Genomic DNA, 20,015 nt, shown 5'->3' on the forward strand with positions numbered 1-20,015 from the left:
TTATCATCTCACTGATCTCTGGTCTGACGCCACTGATGAAGCGGTCCCGAAGATGAGCTTCCCAGGGACCGACCTCATTGTTTCCCCCCATGGCAGCTGGTCGTAGGAGGCCGCTGTGTGTTGTGAACCTCTGTGAGTCTGATAAGGTAGGCAAACACAGTCTTATCATCCCTCTGTTTGCACAGTGATATTTTGCCAATGTCCATTGTCACTGGGAAAGCAGTCTTTACACCGTTGCAAAGTCTAGTTATGGTGTTTCTGTACTGGAGATTTCCTTCGTTCTCCCAGTCTGGTTTTGTTGGCCTCTGGTCATTCAGTGGGAGCTTGTCAGCTACCTTGGCGTAGTTGTTGCCCATCTGGGACATGACTACAACTACAACGACAACAACTTGTAGTTCAGTTGTGGTGGGCGTGGGGCAGTGTATGGTGGAGGCTTGGTTGCTGAGCTTGCTGGGCCCTCTTCCTCCATCATTGCTCCTTCCACTGGTGGAGGTGGAGTGCTGGGCAGCACTGCCTGGGCCGGCTGTCATCTTTGCGGTGTCGAGTCCAGATCAGGATCTAGTTTGAGACACTGAGACATGGATTTTAGTGGCGTTGTCCCTGATTTTTGTTTACTGTCTGTACTTTTTAGTTAAAGACCGTGGACTATGGGAGGGAAAGAATTTTTTTTTTTAATTTTTGAATAAGATTAGAGATTTCTACAGTTGGTTGTACTTTCATATACTTCAACTCCTACAGGTGGTTATGCTTTAACTCGTGTAAGGTTATACTTCTAGTTTACTTTTCCCCACTTTTTTTTTTCTTTATCTTCTTTTTTTTAATAATCTTTTCCATTATTTCTATATAGTTATTCTTAATCCACCCAGGAGCAGAGCTTTGCCTTGCTGCTCTTCTTGGAGCCAACGCCGACACCACACCGCTGGAGGCCCAGGCCGTATTGTTGGGCCTGCTGCACTAAAATTAGATTTTCTAAAGGGGCTCTGGCGCTCTGAAACACTACTGCTTTTGTCGACAGGGACACCAATATCAACAGAGAATTAAAGTTCCTTACAGTAGCTTTAATTTTACTTTGCTTTTTATTGTGTTATTGAATGTTGTTCTAATGCATTCCTTCACTATGCAACAATAGTCTGTTTGAATGGTGCTATAAAAATAAAGATTGATTGAACATGTGTTTCACTTGCTAGACCAGACTGAAGGTAAAAACAGTCAGAAAGTAGAGATGGCTTCAGTACAGGTCTGACAGCATTGCCAGGGAATAGAATAATAAATAATAAAAGATGTCTACTGTCTGGGTTGGGTTGTAATGTAGAGTCAAATCATTAATTGCAAATGACTGGAATCAACATATCTTGGTTCCCTAATATTTCTATCATCTACATACATCTATCAACAATGACATTAATGACAATGCTAATGAGTGCAGAACAGATGTCTATCCTCCAACATCTCGGCTCGCTCGCCACTAATAGAAAATCCTTTGCCAGAAACCTAGGCGTCACTTTTTATTACCAGCTGAAATTTAATAAACTTGTCAAGACTGTTATTCAGTCCTGCTGCATTAACCTGAGGAGTATTTCAAAAACTGTAAATAGTAAATGGACTTGCATTTATATCCTGCCTTTCTAGTCGTCAGACCACCCAAAGCGCTTTACACTACATGTCAGCATTCACCCACTTACACACACATTCATACACTGATGGCAGAGGCTGCCATGCAAGGTGCCAGCCTGCCAATCAGGATCTAATCTAAATACTCAAGCACCTGTATAAAATATAATGCAACACAACAGTCATGTAAAAATACTACTTTTATGAAGGTAATTTCTTTTGAGACTGTGTCAGAGAGGTGTTGATATAAACAGGTCATTTTGAAGAATTAGTCCGGAAGTGTCTTTGGCCCGGGCTCGAGGAGTGGAGGCTGTTGGTTGGAGGAGAGTTGCACGGGGCGGAAGATTTGAATTTGTTTGTTGTATATGCTGGTTTTGACTTTGGTTTGACTTATTTATGATTAACGACATAGACTTTGGATTTGCGGACATAGTATTTGGTAACTATAGGGCTGGGTATTGCGGGGAACACTTTGTGGTGATATCTCCGACGGCCTGTATAGGTCCGGAACGATATTTTCACATTTGTTCGTTGCAAACTCTGACTTGTTTGAAAGAGCCTAAACCAGAGGCCAGCCCAAGCCGGGTGAGAGTGGGGAGGCTGGACAGTTTGGAGGGGAATGGGAGCAAGTGAAGAAGAAAAAAGGTAAGAGAAATCACAGGAGATCTCAAGATATTGAACACTGCTGATAGTGACATGGACAGGCAGGTTAAGAGCAGGAAGGTGGAAATGCGGGACGAAGAGTTTAAAGTACTGTTTAAAGTAAAGGGCGGATTACCTGGTTTTAGATCAGTAAGCCCACTCAAGCTATCAAGCGACATAACGCGAGAGATTGGAGATGGCCAACATCATACGGAATGCTAATGGTGATCTGTAAATCAGCTGATCAGCTAAATAAAGCATGTAAGGTTAAAAGATTATGTGGCAAGAATGTAGAGGCTTTTATACCCGGAGCCCGTGGTGCTAAAAGAGTCATTTACAATGTGTCTTCAGAAATCTCGGAGGAAGAGTTGAAGGCAAATCTGAAGGGAGGGACAGTGATCAAGGCTACCCGCATGGGAAAGAACCGCAGTGGAGAGAGAAGAGAAAGCTCAGCTGTATTACTGACATTTGAAAGAGAGGAGCTATCAGAGAAAGTTGTGCTTGGATATATGTGTTTCCGCGTGAAGGAGTATGAAAGACCACCGTTAAGATGCTATAAGTGCCAGAGATTTGGCCATATAGCAGCAGTATGTAACGGACAGCGTCGATGTGGGAAATGCAGTGAAGATCATGAGTTTAAAGAGTGTAATGGACATGTTAAATGTTGCAACTGTGGGGGAAATCCTGTGGCGGCATTTCGAGGATGCCCCTATCATGTCAAGGCTGAGCTAATACAGAAGGTAAGAAATAAGAATAAGGTGTCATATGCAGAAGAACTGAAAATGATTGAGGGAGGGAACAAGAATAATCCCTCAGCAGGGCCTGTGAGGCAGCAGCCCATACACATGACAGTACCGGATGACTCAATCCTGGTTAAAAGGGGATTTTGTAATTCCAGGATATGAATGCTCAAGGGCAGACAGAGAAAATAGAACTGGGGGAGGGTGTGCCACATTTCTTAAGAGAGGATTGCAATATAGAAGAGTTGAGATTAACACCGAGTTGGAGTGTGTGGTGGTTAAAGTGTGGTCTGCGCAGGGCAAGATATCTGTTGTTCACCTCTACAACCCTGGATTACAGCTGGAGGAAGAAAAACTGGAACGTATAATGGATAAAGTCGAGCTACCTGTAATATGGGCTAGGGTACCAGATATTTCATCATCTGGATGATCTGGTATTAGAAGAGATATTGGCACTTATCAATACAGTATGGGAACAAGGACATCTGCCAAAAGAATGGAAACACTCGACGATTATACCGTTACAGAAACCTGGTAAAATAGCAAATGAACCCGGCTCCTACCGACCTATTGCACTCACGGATGTGCTATGTAAGATAATGGAACGTATGGTCACAGATAGGCTTGTGTACATGCTCGAGAAACAGGGGTATTTTGTCCCATATCAGAGTGGTTTCAGGGTTGGAAGATCCACTATGGACTCTGTGCTAGTGCTGGATATGGACATCAGCAAATATAGAAGTCGTAGTTTGTGTGTTTCTCGATATTGAGAAAGCGTATAATATGTTGTGGAAAGAAGGGGTTCCCCCCAGGGAAGTGTAATAAGTCCAGTTTTATTCAATATAATGATAAATGATATGTTTTGTAAAGTGGGAAATGGTTTTGGTGTATCTCTATTTGCTGATGATGGGGCCATATGGAAAAGGAGTCAAAATTATGAACATATTTTTAAGCAGTTACAACATGCTTTGGACAGAGTAGTGACATGGGCAGAGGAATGGGGTTTTAAAATTTCAGTTGCCAAGACAAAATATATGATCTTTGGTTTCAAAAAGGAAAGAACCACAGCAGGACCTCAGGATATATAACAAACCAATAGAAAGAGCTAAAACATTTAAATTTCTGGGCGTCTGATTTGAGAAGAGAATGACATGGAGGGTGCATATAGAGAAGACGGTCGCCAGATGTGAGAAAGTCATTAATGTCATGCGGTATCTGGTAGGAACTGTCTGGGGAGCTGGTTGAGGAACATTAATGATGCTATATAGGGCGATCAGAAGGTCTAAAATTGATTATGGCTGTATGGCATATGGAGCAGCTGCTGGTTCTGTGCTCAAGAGGCTGGATGTAGTGCAGGCTAAAGCACTCAGAATATGTAGCGGAGCTTTCAGAACAACACCTATTAATGCTCTTTTAATTGAAATGGGAGAAACCACATTAGAGCTGAGGAGGAGCAAATTAGCTTTCAATTATTGGTCTAAACCAGAGGTCTTCAACAGGGGGTCTGCGACCCCTAGGGGGTCCACAGAGGTACTGCAGGGTGGGTCGCAAAATGTTCCTCTTATTATTTTTTTTAATTATTATTATTATTATTTTATATTAATTTTTGGTTGATTAGACAACATCACTCATTTTCGTTTCCAAATTTGTTTATAATAAAAATGTCAATTTGAATAGCTGGTATACATGATTATCATGCAATTGACAGAAGTTGTTGATATTGGCATTGGTATCAGTTAACAAGGTATGTTTATAAATGGCAGTGGCATTGCCACCCTACTCACTGTACGTTGCACACGTTTAAAATAAAAACATGAATATATGAACCTGTGTATTATTTGAATAGCTTAGTATTGAATGCACAATAACAAGGTACATTTATACATGGCACTAGGCCCAGTTTAATATAAAACACAATTTTATACAATATATATAGTAGGGGGTACCTGCTCCATCTTTCCATCAGTTTGGGGGTCCTTGGCCTGAAAAACGTTGAAGACCCCTGGTCTAAACTACAGAGCTGTTGGTCTACAATACTTAACAAGCAACTGTTGGGGGAGCACTGGGAATTTCAGGGAAGAAAAGGAATAAGGAAGGGGAGTTTGGTAAATAACTTGGGTGAGAAGGCACAGGAAATGGGGGTGAAGGATTTGCCGATGGGCCCGGCAGTGTGCTGGCCACCTGTTCTACCATGGCTTTTTCCAGAACCTGATGTAGACCTGTCAGTGTTAGACCGAGTCAATTAAAAGCATGCAGGTGATCCAGTGACATTGGTTAGTAAGATACTGTATGTAAGGAAAAATGGGCAGACTACACACAGATTTACACTGATGGCTCCAAAAATATGAACAGTGGTAAAGCTGCAATAGGAATAAGCATCCCACAATTACAGTTACAACATGGAAAACGTATACCAGATTATATGTCAGTCTTCACTACAGAGCTGGTAGCAATTCTGTGGGCACTTGGGTGGGTGGAGGAAGTCAGACCAGGGAAAGTCATCATATGCTCAGATTCTGCAGCAGCACTAATGGCACTGAAGGGAGGGAGAAGTGGGGCCAGGCCGGATCTAGTTGTTGAAATTTTGACGATGTTAGATCAAGTCTCTAAATTGGGGAACACTTTGGTGTTTTTATGGGTCCTAACTCATGTAGGAGTACAGGATGAGGAGGCTGATGAGGCAGCAAAAAGAGACGTCAACAGAAGGACAGTAGATCTGGAAGTACTGTGTGGAAGGGCAAAATGTAAGAGTTTAATACATCAAGGAATAGCTAAACTATGGTAAAAGGAATGGAGGGAGGGAAATAAAGGCAGGTTTTACTTCTCAATACAGCCAACTCTGAGGTGCACATTAATTACAAGAATGGGCAGAAGGGATAGCACAGCAATAACCAGGTTGAGGCTTAGTCACTGTGGACTAAATCATGGGCTGGTACTGGTTGGTAAGCACACAGATGGAAAGTGCATCTGTGGAGAGGCAGAGACTGTGTCATGTTATGATGGACTGTACCAGATATCATGATACCAGATATCATGCAGAAAGAAGCCTCGTGCAGGCAGAACTGACAAAAACTGGCGTCACAGACCACTCGTTAAAATCAATACTCAGCACGGAGAACAGCGAAACAACAAAGACTGTAATCGACTATCTTTGTCGCACAGGACTCTACATGAGGATTTAATCCAACCAATGGCGATCTACAAATGACCTGTGGAGGGCAGCAATACGCCTCTGATACGACTAGTCTGCCGCTAATTACAAAATAATAATAATAATAAGAAAAGGTCAGTGCATGCAAGAGGTGCCCGTGACGTCATCCTATCGTGCCTTGCATTGATTTACTAAAAAAACGTCTCGACAGCTCTTAGTTTTCAAAACAAACCCCACCGGTTTGAATCCATACTTTCTGTCATTTATCACTAGCTTCTAGGCTATTAGTCTCATGTTGTACAATGAAGGGTTAATCTGTAAAGAATATTGGATACACCCGTTTCCTCATTCAGCAGCCCTCAAACATGCTCCACCCTCAAACCTCTGACGTTTAGTGACTTGCCAACTAGCTGCCTAGTGCTAGTTCGTGAGGCTAACTGTTACACTAACAACTTTGTGGGATTTTTTAAACTATTGTATCCAATGCTCGATGAAACTATGTGATGTCATGCTTCTGACATTGGCTGTCTTCGGTAAGTAACAGTAACACGGAAGTCCTGCTAACGGTAACGTTAGCCGGTAAATGTAACGTTAGCTATTAAGCTAACGTTACACGGACAGACTCGGATATAAGTTAACGTTATTGTAAGAGCCACAATGTGTGAATATAAGTTAAAATTAATAATTTCTAGTTATTGTAAATGACTTAGATAATGTTTAAAAAGGTAAAGAGACAAATGCATGTATATTTTATTTTGATAATTTAGACTCCCTTTAATATAGTGAGAGAGTGAGTGTGCATTAGAGTTAGGAGGCAGAGAGCTGCGTTAGACACGGGAGCACATTTTTTTTCTACCGTGTGACACTATGTAATATTTAACTTTTCTCAGTAAACGTTTTAAACTGGATTACATCTCCTGTCATTCGCGTCAGACTGAAGTTACTGTGCCTACAGCTCGTTTGTGGCTTATTTTTGGGATTCAGAAGGAATGCCACTACATTAGTAGAAAAACTGCTCAGAAGAAACTAGCTAACGCTAGCAGGACGGACCACGAGCGTGGATGCTACAACGTGGAGTTCTGAAGGAAAGACCGACGCACCGCTTGGAAGAAGAGCTCAAAGCAACGTCGCGGTATGTTTTTGATTGAATAAAAACGTCGGACAAGATAAAGAAAAGAAAGACCGACAGCTGCTCTGAAGTTAATGAAGATTGATGATGCTAATTGATACAACCTGTTAATTAGCTACGCAGTGGATTTCTCCGCGTGCAAATACAACAGCTTGCCTTAAGGAAAAGCCATAGAAGTTTCTGCGTTTTTGAGAAGTTGTGATGCACCTGTCTGATGAGAAAAGTGGAAATACTTTTTACTCATTTGCACGCAATTTACGCATTGCTTTGCTGATATGATGGCTGAAGATAAGGAAGTAATTGATGCTGTGGAAATGGAATCTAAAAGAATGTGCAAGTTAACTGAAAGAGCACTGGAGGATAAACTGCATCGGCTGATTGGAACCAGGAGAGGAGTATTAGCTCGGATAACTGGTAAAAGAAAAGAAGTTGACTGTTTGATGAGTGAAGCTGACAATTTGCAAAAAGTGCAAAAGTTAATGCATAATGATTTCAACCCTCTTATTGTGAAGTTTAAAGAGCTCAATATGCAAATAGAAGATCTTCTGCCTGAAGAAGAAAAAGATGCAGATGTGAGCAACTGGGTTGTACCTAAGATGTTGGTTATCAGACAGTTTGAAGAGGAAACTGAAAAATGGATGGATGCTTCAAGTGAAAGCAAAACAAAGAAAGAAAATAGAGCATCTGATGATGATGAGACAGACAGTAGTAATGATGAAGATGATGATGTATGTCCTGAAGATAGTGCATCACAAGTTGGCTTTAACAAACCAGCACAAAGAAAGAGCTCAAATGTTGGACGCTCATCTGTCATGTCTGTCAGATCATCAGTTTGTGTAAATGAAGAAGCAAAGCTAGCAGGCTTAGTTGAACGTGCTGCAGCTTTACAAGAGAAACAGGAACTTGAATTGGAAGAAGCACGTATTAAAGCCAAGCTAGAAAGACTGACTTTAAAGGCTGCTATTGCTGAGAAAAGAGCTCAAGTAAAGGTGTTGAAAGACTATGAGAGATCAGAAGATGGCATGAACAGCTATGTCCGCTCATATATGGCAGGTGGAGCTCGAGTGAAGGAAGAGGAACGGAGACAACATCCGCTCGCTAACTTACCTGTATCTGGAGGTAAGATGTCATCCAGGTCGTTGCAATATACACAGCCACAGGTTGTGAGGCCAAGACCCACAGACAACACTGCCAGACAACAGTGTGACAGAAGCAGTGATGGCATTCTTCAAGTAATGCAGAAGCAAAATATGATTACAGAGATGATGGTTACTCAACAGAAACAGGCTCAGCTGCCAGTTAAAGACATTTCAGTGTTCAAAGGCGATCCACTTACCTACAGATCATTTATCAGAGCTTTCGAACAAGCCATTGAACAGAGAACTGATAGTGATCAGGATAAGTTGTACTATCTCCAACAGTACACTGCAGGAGAACCACAAGAACTTGTGCGTAGCTGTGAGCACATGCCACCACAAAGAGGATTCATGGAAGCGAAACGACTGCTTAAAAAGCATTATGGAGATGAGTTAATGATAGCCAGTGCTTACATTGATAAAGCATTAAAGTGGCCGCAAATCAAGTCTGAAGATGCAAAGGCATTGAACACTTATGCTGTATTTTTGACTGGCTGTCGTAACACTATGGAAGATGTGGAGTTCATGGAGGAAATGGATAACCCTACGAACATGAGAATAGTGGTATCCAAATTACCATATAAAATGAGGGAAAGGTGGCGCAATTCAGCATTTGAAATTAAGGAAAGAAGAGGACACAGAGCACGATTTGCTGACCTTGTTATCTTTATTGATCGTCAAGCAAATGTGGCTATGGATCCAATCTTTGGAGAACTACAAGACAGCCGCATGTCCACAACCGGCAAAACCAAAGAAAAAGAAAAACCTTTCAAAAGTGGAATGAGAGGAAGCAGCTTCGCAACCAACGTGTCAGTGGAGAGGAAAAGACCAGATACAACAGTGAAGCAGGCTAGCACAGTAAAAGCAGCTAATGCCTTTGAAACACCATGTCTTTTCTGTCAAAAGAATCACACGTTGGAGTCTTGCTTCAAGATTAAAGAGCTGACACACGGTGAGCGTGTTGAATTTCTAAAGTTAAAGGGACTATGCTTTGGATGTTTAACACAAGGCCATCTCAGTAGGACCTGCAAGAGGAGAATGGTTTGCAAACAGTGCTCACAGAGACATCCAGACCTTCTTCATATAGAGAGAGAAACATATAAAAATACATCTGCTCCAACACATGATGTCTGCACTCTAAAGGAAGAGATCTCAGGAGCTCAGAAGCCAGTTACGCAGGAAACAGTTGGCTACACTGGGGCCGGAGAGACTGAATGTATGTTATCGATTGTTCCAGTGAAAGTGAGATCCCGTAAGAGTGGACGGTCTATAGAGACATATGCTTTCATGGACCCTGGAAGTACCGCCACGTTCTGTACGGAGGAGCTCCGAAAGAAACTGAACGTGAAAGGAAAACCGACTCAGATCTTATTGAGCACAATGGGCCAAGATGAACCTGGTGGACAGAAGCAGATTAACAGTAACGTGCTTTCTGACCTGGAAGTGTGTGACCTAGAGGACACAAAGTACATTCAGTTACCTAAGGTTTTCACACACAGCAACATCCCTGTTCAAAAAGAAAACATCCCCAGTCAACAACAACTAGAAAAGTGGCCATATCTGAGCGAAGTAATCTTACCACACATTGACGCTGATGTGGGCCTTCTCATAGGAGCCAACAACCCAAAGGCAATGGAGCCGTGGCACATAATCAATAGTCAAGATGACGGGCCCTACGCCGTGAAGACTGTCTTGGGCTGGATGGTGAGTGGACCTATAAAGAACGAGAATATAATTTCCAAGGATAAGACAGCTCATTACAGTGTCAACCGAATCTCAGTGGTGGAAATAGAACAGCTACTGGTCCAACAGTACAACACAGACTTTCCAGAGCGTCATTATGATGACAAGGAAGAGATGTCTCAGGAAGACAAACAGTTTATGTTGTCAGTGGAAAAGACAACAAAGTTTGTGGATGGACATTATTGCATAGGGCTTCCACTGAGGAACGAAGAAGCTAAGTTGCCAAACAACCGTTGTGTGGCAGAACAGCGAGCTGCTAGTCTCAGGAGAAAACTGCAAAAGAATGATGTGTTTCTTGAAGACTACAAAGGCTTCATGGAGAGCATACTTGATAAAGGCTACGCTGTTGAAGTTCCTCAAGAACAGCTTAACCGCGATGAGGACAGAGTCTGGTACGTCCCACACCACGGGGTGTACCACCCGAAGAAAAAGAAAATTCGTGTGGTCTTTGACTGCACAGCTTCATTTCAGGATGTGTCGCTGAATGGTCAGCTAATGCAGGGACCTGACCTCACCAATACGCTCATTGGTGCTTTACTGAGGTTTCGTGAAGATTCAGTGGCGATGATGGCAGACATTGAATCAATGTTCTACCAGGTGAGAGTTCCAGAAGCAGATGCCAACCTACTGCGATTTCTGTGGTGGCCGGACGGCAACCTAGATGCACCGATGAAAGAGTATCGAATGGCAGTGCACCTTTTTGGAGCGACTTCATCTCCTAGTGTTGCTTCTTATGCATTACGGAGAACAGCAGAGGATAGAAGAGACACTGCAGATCCAGAAGCTGTTGAAACAGTTCTGCGAAATTTCTACGTAGACGACTGTCTAAAATCTTCTCCTACGGAAGAAGAAGCAGTTGCCTTGGCAAAGAACCTTCGAGACTTGTGTGCTGAGGGAGGTTTTAACCTCACAAAATGGGTAAGCAATAGCAGAAAGGTATTGTCATCCATACCCACAGAGCACCGAGCCAGTGAGCTGAAAGACCTTGATCTCACACATGATGTCTTACCCACTGAACGAGCCCTTGGTGTACAGTGGTGCACAGAAAATGATACATTCGCATACAGCATCAAGCTGCAGGACAAGCCACTGACTAGAAGAGGTATCCTTTCTGTTGTAAACGCCATCTACGACCCTCTTGGCTTCCTGGCACCACTTGTACTTCCTGCCAAGCTTCTTTTGAGGGACCTGTGCAAAGAAAAGCAAGGATGGGATGAAGAAATCAGTGGCAGACAAGCCGAACAATGGTGTAAATGGTTGGAAGATCTCACCCACCTCTCAGACTTCAGCATTAACAGATGTGTTAAGCCTATCGGATTTGGGCGCACAGTCGAAGCACGATTGCATCATTTTTCTGATGCAAGTGAGAATGCCTATGGCACAGCATCATACCTGGTGTTGGTAAATGAGCAAGGCAGAACCCATTGTTCCTTCGTGATGGGGAAGTCTAGAGTGGCTCCATTAAAACAAGTCACTATTCCAAGACTCGAGTTAACCGCAGCAGTCGTCGCAATCAAAGTGGACAAGATGTTGCAAGAAGAAATGCAAGTCACACTTCAACAGTCCATTTTCTGGACCGACAGTACGACAGTTCTCAAGTACATCGACAGCGAGACGGCTCGCTTCAAAACATTTGTGGCAAACAGGATTACGCTCATACGTGAGGCTACCAAACCATCGCAGTGGAGGTATGTCAGAACATCACAGAATCCTGCTGATCAAGCCACCAGAGGCATGAAAGTTAAGAGCCTGATTCAAGGAGAAACATGGATAGATGGACCACAGTTTCTGTTACAATCAGAAAGTGAATGGCCACAGAGACCAGATAATGCGACTCAAAATCTGCAAAATGACCCAGAGGTCAAGAACATCACAGTGAATACCATCACAGCTGAAGAAAAGTCTGACCCTGTGAACAAATTGCTTCAGTACTACTCAAGTTGGGACCGACTAAAAAGAGCAGTTGCATGGATTTTGAGAGCCAAGGAAACATTGACTGACCTGAAAAACAAAAGAAAAGAGTTACAGCTCTCCATCAGTCAGTCTGAAAAAGATACAAAGAGACAGAACGTACTTGTGCAACAGCATATTGAAAAGTACAAATCTGCTATGGAAAAGAAACCACTTACATTGGAACAGCTAATGGCTGCAGAAACGGAGATCATCCGACACAGTCAAGCTCAGTGGTTTCCTGATGAAGTGAAGGCTCTCCACAGTAATGTGTCTGTCAAGAGAAGTAGTCAGCTGTACAAGCTTGACCCCATTTTACAAGATGGCATCTTGAGAGTTGGAGGACGGCTGGACAGATCTGTCATGCCAGAGGATGCAAAACACCCATCAATTCTCTCAAAACACTCCAGAGTAGCCACTCTCATTTTGACTGATGTTCATGAAAAAATTGGACACTGCGGACGCAACTACATGTTGTCGCAGCTAAGACAAAAAATTTGGATTCCTCAAGCAACCTCAGCCATCAGGAAGCTTATATCAGAATGCACGGTCTGTAGGAGACTCCGAGGCCGAGTTGGAGAACAAAAGATGGCAAACCTGCCAGAAGATCGACTCTTACCAGATAAGCCGCCTTTTACCAACGTAGGTGTCGATTTCTTTGGACCCTTTGATGTCAAACGGGGCCGGAGCACTGTAAAAAGGTATGGTGTAATGTTTACCTGCCTCACCATCAGGGCAGTGCATATAGAGGTAGCAGACAGTCTCGACACCAGCTCTTGCATCAACGCTTTGCGCCGTTTCATAAGCAGAAGAGGCCAGATTACCATCATGCGCTCTGATAACGGCACAAATTTTGTTGGTGCAGAAAAGGAGTTGCGAGAGGCCATTGAAAACCTGAACCAGTCACAAATTGAAAAGGCTATGCAGAAGAAGGGCATAAAATGGATTTTCAACAGCCCAGCAGCCTCCCATCAAGGAGGGGTTTGGGAGCGGCAAATCCGTACTGTATGGAGGATCATTAACGCCCTAGTCAAAGAACAGATCCTCACAGACGACAGTCTTCAAACTCTGTTGTGTGAGGTTGAAAGCATAATCAATGATCGACCGATCACAAGCCCATCAGATGATCCACGTGATTTAGAGCCTTTGACACCCAACCATTTGCTGCTGATGAAAGTACAGCCCAACATGCCACCGGGAACTTTCAACAAAGATGATCAGTATGCTAGGAGACGTTGGCGGCAAGTACAATATCTTGCTGATTTATTTTGGACCAGATGGACTCGTGAATACTTGCCCCTACTCCAGGAGCGCCAGAAGTGGACAAAACTGAAAAGAAACTTCGAGCCCGGAGATGTGGTGCTAGTAGTCGACAGTTCGTTCCCACGAAACACATGGATAATGGGAAGAATTATCCAAACCATACCAGACTCCAGTGGAACAGTACGCAGGGTGAAGCTGCAGACCAAAACCAGTACCCTGGAGAGACCTATAAATAAACTGTGCTTGCTGCAAGAAGCAATGTAAACACAAGAGGACCACATGATGAAGAAATGTGAAGAAAAGGACTGATAATTAAGAGTTGAAAAATGTTAATTGCAGTCTATTTATGAGAAATGACGTATTTGAGTTAGTTGATAATTGTTTCAGTTTGATGGCTCTTAGTATTTGAGTTATTTTGTAATTGCTTAATCTTTCCGCTTAACCATTAGGGGCCGGATATGTAAGAGCCACAATGTGTGAATATAAGTTAAAATTAATAATTTCTAGTTATTGTAAATGACTTAGATAATGTTTAAAAAGGTAAAGAGACAAATGCATGTATATTTTATTTTGATAATTTAGACTCCCTTTAATATAGTGAGAGAGTGAGTGTGCATTAGAGTTAGGAGGCAGAGAGCTGCGTTAGACACGGGAGCACATAGTTTTTCTACCGTGTGACACTATGTAATATTTAACTTTTCTCAGTAAACGTTTTAAACTGGATTACATCTCCTGTCATTCGCGTCAGACTGAAGTTACTGTGCCTACAGCTCGTTTGTGGCTTATTTTTGGGATTCAGAAGGAATGCCACTACAGTTATTGATGGATGTTTATTATCAGTCCGTTGGAAATGAATCATGTGCCATACAACAAACAAACGATGCAACACTGTAAAGTACAAATTTACGAGCCCTATTGTCAGAGATTGTGTCGCTCTATAATGTCTGTCTTCTACCCTTATCAGCCTCTAACAGCTCGTGTGTAGGTGCTACATTAAAACACTGAAACTAACGTTACTGTTTCTTTAACAGGGTGTGTTGCTGCACTCATGGCACCAGCGATGTGCTGTCTTTCCAAGGAATATAAAACAAGGGACGGGGAATGCTGTCCGATGTGTCTCAAAGGTAAATTACAACTCTAGCCTCGTCTTTCAGGAGTGATCTGCAGTGCTAGTGTCTTCAGTGAAAGACAAGAAAGCTTGTTTTCATTACTTGATATGTTTAAGTTAATGTGAGATAGCCCTGTTTTTATGTATGCATTTTATTTCTGTCATTTTTGTACCAACCTGAGGCAGAACATTTTGATGAATAAGACATGTATATTTGCCTTGTTAGTTTGTACTTGTCATGTTCTCAATATAAAAAAACTCAATGGAAGTAACGTTACCCATTTTAACCATCAGTAACTTTATACCTATCTCATGCTCGACAGGAATTCCCACTAATGTGAAGCAAAGACGTTAAAACACAAACCATGGAACCAGGCTGAACACACATTTATGCTAAATCTGGGCTAGAGAGGCGTAGTCCCCTTCCAGTGGACCCCATGGGACCTTATTTTGGATAAAATATGTACAGTGGTCAACAGTGAGAGACAAGTATTTATTTTTTCCTTTTTGAATTGCACCATGAATCACACATATGATATCTGTCAATTTAAAAGATAATTTTGCAAGTCAAGAAAGTCTCAGTTTGTCGTAGTATCGTTTAGTTTTGTGTGAAACCGTTCAGTGAACTACATCTCTCGTCTCACACAATATACTTAACCAACATTAGCTACCTAGCTGACTTAGCTACGTTCCATGCACAAATGAAACGTTAGCCTACCTGATGTGTTTTATCCAGAGACTCCTGGTCTTTTTATCAGCCGGGAAGAAAAAGAAGGATCAGACCCGTTGCTGGTGTGAGTTCATCCCAGTAGGAAACACACAGGTATCGTAGCTTCAGCCAGAGAGACGTCACTACGACACTTTGGGGTGTGTTGTTTTTCTGATTACATATTTTCACAGTGTGATACTTCAACAGTTTTACAACACGGTGTGATTTTATTGACTTGCAAAATTATCTTTTAAATTGACAAACATCATCTGTGTGATTCATGGCGCAATTCAAACGGATTAAAAAAATTATTTGTCTCTCGCTGTTGACTACCGTACATATTTGTTCCTAAATAAGGTCCCATGGTGGTCCACTGGAAGGGGCGTGACTTCTCCTCTCTATTGGTAGCATTTCTATTGCCTCTCAACGGCTCTCAACATGGCGACAGCAAGACGCAGCTAACAACGCTAAACAGTGCATACAATGGCAAAGGGCTGACAGTGACAGGGTTTTCGCCAGTGAAGCCCGACGGCCCGCCGAACCTAGGTTGACTCCCCGCCGGGCCTAAGCATCAGGGAATTATTTATTTAAAAAAAAATTTTTAAACAAAAATGTGTTATACACATAGCGAAGTCCTTTAAAGAATATTTCATTGCCCGGGTTGTGTGATTAACGTCAGCGAGTGTCAGTATGTGGGCGACAGAGAGAGCAAGGGAGCCTGTGACGGACTGACGGCGAGTACGGCAGTAATATTATAGCTGTGAGCGTAGCAGTGCATTTTCATACACTGGCCCAATAAAGACCTGAAACACGATTGTTACTGACTCTATCAGATACAGTTTCTTATCATCTGCTTTTGTAATTGTTACTTCCCATCATGTCTTGGTGATCATGAGACGCTGATGGTGTGTTTTTGTCTTGAACAGGTTCAGTTGTTCGAAGGGACTGCACACAGCAGCCAGGCACAGGGTGCAGCAACTGTGGGAATGGGACTTATATGAACCAACCCAATGGCCTGAGGAACTGTTTCCTCTGCACCTCCTGTGACCAAGGTATGTCCACAATGAACTGATTAACATCTCTGTCTTTCTGTCTTTCAGTCAACCTCCAAATTCAGTTTGATTTTGACAAATGAGGTAATGTGGAAAAGTTTTGATCGAATTAGGATACTGGGCAAAATTTAAACGTATAAAACAAATTGCAATAAATAAAAATATATTGCAGCCCTGCTAATGGATGCAGTTTGATACAAAATAAATAATGTGATAATGTACTGCTATGTTGGCAGCATGTTTGCTGAAAAGTGAGCCCTAATAATTCAGGAAATGTCCTTACAGGTTGTGTTGTAACAGGTATATGCTTTATATGGAGCCTTCAGTGCACCACAGGGATATAATAGATTTTTACAGTGTTTAATTATAAATAATATAATATACCTTATTGACCAATAAAATACCTTAATGATCAATCATTTAATTAAATAATTAAATAATAATGTAATTGCAATTGCAGTTTACATTTTGTGATTGATTTCATTTGAAGGTTGCACTCTTTCATTTTAAGATATGTAAGTGAGCGAACAACCTTAAAACTGAATTTAAATAGCATGTTCTGAAGCTCCAAGTAAAAAATAAAACAATGTATCACTATATTTCTCTCGTAATGATCAATAATTGAATTTCATAATGTAATTGCAATTGCAGTTTACATTTTTTGATTGATTTCATTTGAAGTTTGCACTCTTTAATCAGGAGTTTTCAGCCAATCAGAGCTCCTGCTGCAGCTGTGTGGGTTGGATTTCATTCAATTTGTCCTTGGTTGCATTCGACTTAGTCGCACATAATCACAGTAGTTCTCCCACATGCTCGGCACAGGGAAGAAGATTCAGTAGGTTGCAATCTGCAACCTCACCGCTAGATGCCGCCAAATCCTACACACTGGCCCTTTAAGCTTGCATAAAATGTATAAATGTATGTTTAACAACAATAAAATGACTATTTTTCTGTTTGCTTTTAGGTCATGGTCTCTGTGCCCAACAGGAGTGCACAACCACAAAGGACACAATTTGTGATGTTTTAAGTGGCTATTTCTGCAAACAGTTGATGGATGGTGGAGGATGTAGTTTAGCGAAAAAACACACTCCATGTGCACCTGGTCACAGGATAAAAGTACCTGGTAAGAAAAATTTAAGTCAGACTAGTCTGACAGTGAGTATGTTAACATGCACACTACTATCCTGGTTTGGCACATAGTGTAGCCTGGTTATTCAGCTCCATGTATTCATGGTACTAATAACAGTATCCAAGTTTCTGAACCTCGGCGACAGTTCAGAACTTCAGACACGTCTTTTACTCCGACAAATCCAATAGATTTGTCATTTGTCATCACTTTGGTTGGCCTGGATTGCTGCATTTAACACACTGCTGTATTTAGCCTTTCCATCTGATCATCAGAAATGGAAGACAAGAGTGACAATACAGTTTGTATGTGTACCTGTGTCAGACTGGTGTCAGATTTTGACTTTTACTTCAGCACACAGACATCATTACATCATTACATCAAGTATCATCATATTTTTTACTCTATAACTTGAAAGTGTCTCCTCTATAGTGCCTGCTCTATAACATATTCAGGTTTCTGAAACCAGGATATGATGACCTGGGCCCGTGTTTATCAGGCGTCTCAGTAACCCTCCTGAAAGTTGACCTAGGACTAAAAGTATTCATATCTCAGGACTGATTTCCTGCACTGACATGCTTGGTACACTCATATCATAACTGGGGGACTAGTGTGCATGTTAAACCACTCAATGAAGACACTGAGTTGAGTCTGATAAATGATGAATCTTCACCAGATGTTGGGTTCCCGTGTTATTAATCTCACTTTTGTCTGTTTCTCTAAGGAACCAGCAGAACTGATACAGTGTGTGAACTTTGTCAGCCAGGCCATTTTTCACAGGATGGCCTGAATTGCACGGTTTGGACTAGGTAAGACATTGTTTGTACATTAATTACTCAAAAAAGTAGGGTTTTCCTGCAAAATGTTGATTGTTGATCATTTCCATCCACAGGAGATTCAAACATTGCCAATCCCCCAGTCTTATTTCATCTGATCTTTCAATAGTCTTTTTTTGAAAGTGTAACTTTTAATATTTATTTGTTTTTAATTAGTGTGACATTACCCACTTCGTACTTTTAACATTATGATGACACTTCAAATGAGTTTTCATTTGAAAAACACAAAGTATTAAAGATGTCTTTCCTTTCTCTTTTCCGACAGTTGCTCAGAAACCCAAGTAAAGATCAAAGAAGGAAGCAGCAGCAGTGATGTTGTCTGTGGAGCTCCAAGAAAGCGTTTCTTTTATATACCTGTTATTATGGCCATGCTATTATCATTAGCACTCGTCATCACAGGTTAGTGCTTGTTCTGAATCTCTAATTTGACCTAATATATAACATCATTTCCATCCATTTTTTTCTCCTCATTGCCTTCAGTGGCTGGTCACTAATGGTTTTAGCTAATATGTTTCTTGCTTTTGGATTTCAGGCAAACTGTCTTCGAGAAAAACAGGTACGTCGGGTCAGTTTATTTGTCCTAAATACATATTTTTTAAGTTCTCCGTATGCAAATGTGTCTAACATTTTTTTCACACAACGGGCTGCACTGCATGAAATTCTACACAAAAATGTTCTAATGTCTTATTTAATTTGTCTTCTTTTTCTCAACCTACGTATCAATCAATGAATTTTATTTGTCACGTGAAATTAGTTAAGGTACAACTCCAGTGAAATGCAATCCCGTAAGCTTACCTTCAATTTGTGAATTATTCACCATAAAGAAAACGCCTCCTTCTTTTCTTCCTGCCAGAGACCTCTGCTCAGTCATATCGGCACCCAGGAGAAGACTCATCATGCTGAATGGCGCCGTCCGGCACTCCAGGATCCAGCTGTTTGGACCAGAGACTACATGAACTCAGTCACATGATCCTGGAGTCCTTATTTCAGTCCTGTGGATTTGTATTTTACACACACCGAGTTTTGAGAAAAACTTTCCATCAGCCTGAATGAAAATCCAGAAACGACCAGAGGCAATATGTCTACATGTTGTAAGTACATTCGTGGACACGATATCTCAGGAACGCCAGGAGGGAATTTCTTCAAATTTGGTGTAAACGTCATCTTGGACACAAGAATGAACTGATTGGATTTTGTTGGTCTACGGTCAATGTCTAACAGGATAAAATTATGAAGTTAGGACATTTTTGACAGACGTGGATATAAACTGCATCTTGACTGGTTGGTGGAGGCATTCAAGCACGAGGTGGTAATTGCAGTTTTTACAATCAATTATCACGCCCATTACATACACTTTCAACATCATTTATTAAGGCTTTTAATTCCCTTTCCACTGTATTCAGAAGCTGTTCCAAACTTTTGCCAGAGCTCAGTGCAGCACCAACTAAGCATAACAATTGTGCATTTTGTGATAAAAGCAACAAACTTGTCACCATTATAGGTTTATATGTTATGAAGTGATATAGATATCAGGGGGGGGGGCAGCAAATTTGGCCCCTGAAGACCAGGGCAGCCATTTCGCAAATTCCAAATAGGTGCTTAAAATTCCTAAAAGTTGCAGAAAACAGATTTTATGACTCTTGATGATTTCTTTAGAACGGCAAGATCTTCAGCTTTTCCATTGGTGTATTTCACTTTTCATTAGCAGTAAAATTGACAGAAATATCGCTGGATAAAGTTCTGGGTCGCCAGTAACCTGTAATCACAGTTAAAGTGATACTGAACTTTGGTAGAACTTTGGGTTTTATCGCTAACTGGC

At 41.6% G+C, this 20,015-nt stretch overlaps 1 protein-coding gene across 10 annotated transcripts in view; it reads left to right on the top strand.

Annotated features, from left to right (window-relative positions):
- LOC141772312 (tumor necrosis factor receptor superfamily member 14-like) overlaps nucleotides 1-19,392 on the top strand; it is a 38,585-nt gene extending 19,193 nt beyond the window's left edge. For 4 of the 10 annotated variants that reach the window (XM_074643154.1, XM_074643153.1, XM_074643160.1 and 1 more), the window contains exons 7-8: nucleotides 18,729-18,752; nucleotides 19,050-19,392. In XM_074643154.1, the coding sequence (XP_074499255.1) occupies nucleotides 18,729-18,752; nucleotides 19,050-19,099 (74 nt within the window). In that variant the 3' untranslated portion in view covers nucleotides 19,100-19,392. Of the gene's footprint in view, nucleotides 1-6,534; nucleotides 6,678-14,396; nucleotides 14,490-16,108; nucleotides 16,235-17,198; nucleotides 17,358-18,084; nucleotides 18,170-18,461; nucleotides 18,596-18,728; nucleotides 18,753-19,049 lie in introns of those variants that run through there. The other 6 variants (XM_074643159.1, XM_074643157.1, XM_074643155.1 and 3 more) reach the window with 5 other exon arrangements.
- Nucleotides 19,393-20,015: the final 623 nt, after the last annotated feature.

The sequence above is a fragment of the Sebastes fasciatus genome, chromosome 8, assembly GCF_043250625.1.
Source record: "Sebastes fasciatus isolate fSebFas1 chromosome 8, fSebFas1.pri, whole genome shotgun sequence".
Classification (NCBI taxonomy): domain Eukaryota; kingdom Metazoa; phylum Chordata; class Actinopteri; order Perciformes; family Sebastidae; genus Sebastes; species Sebastes fasciatus.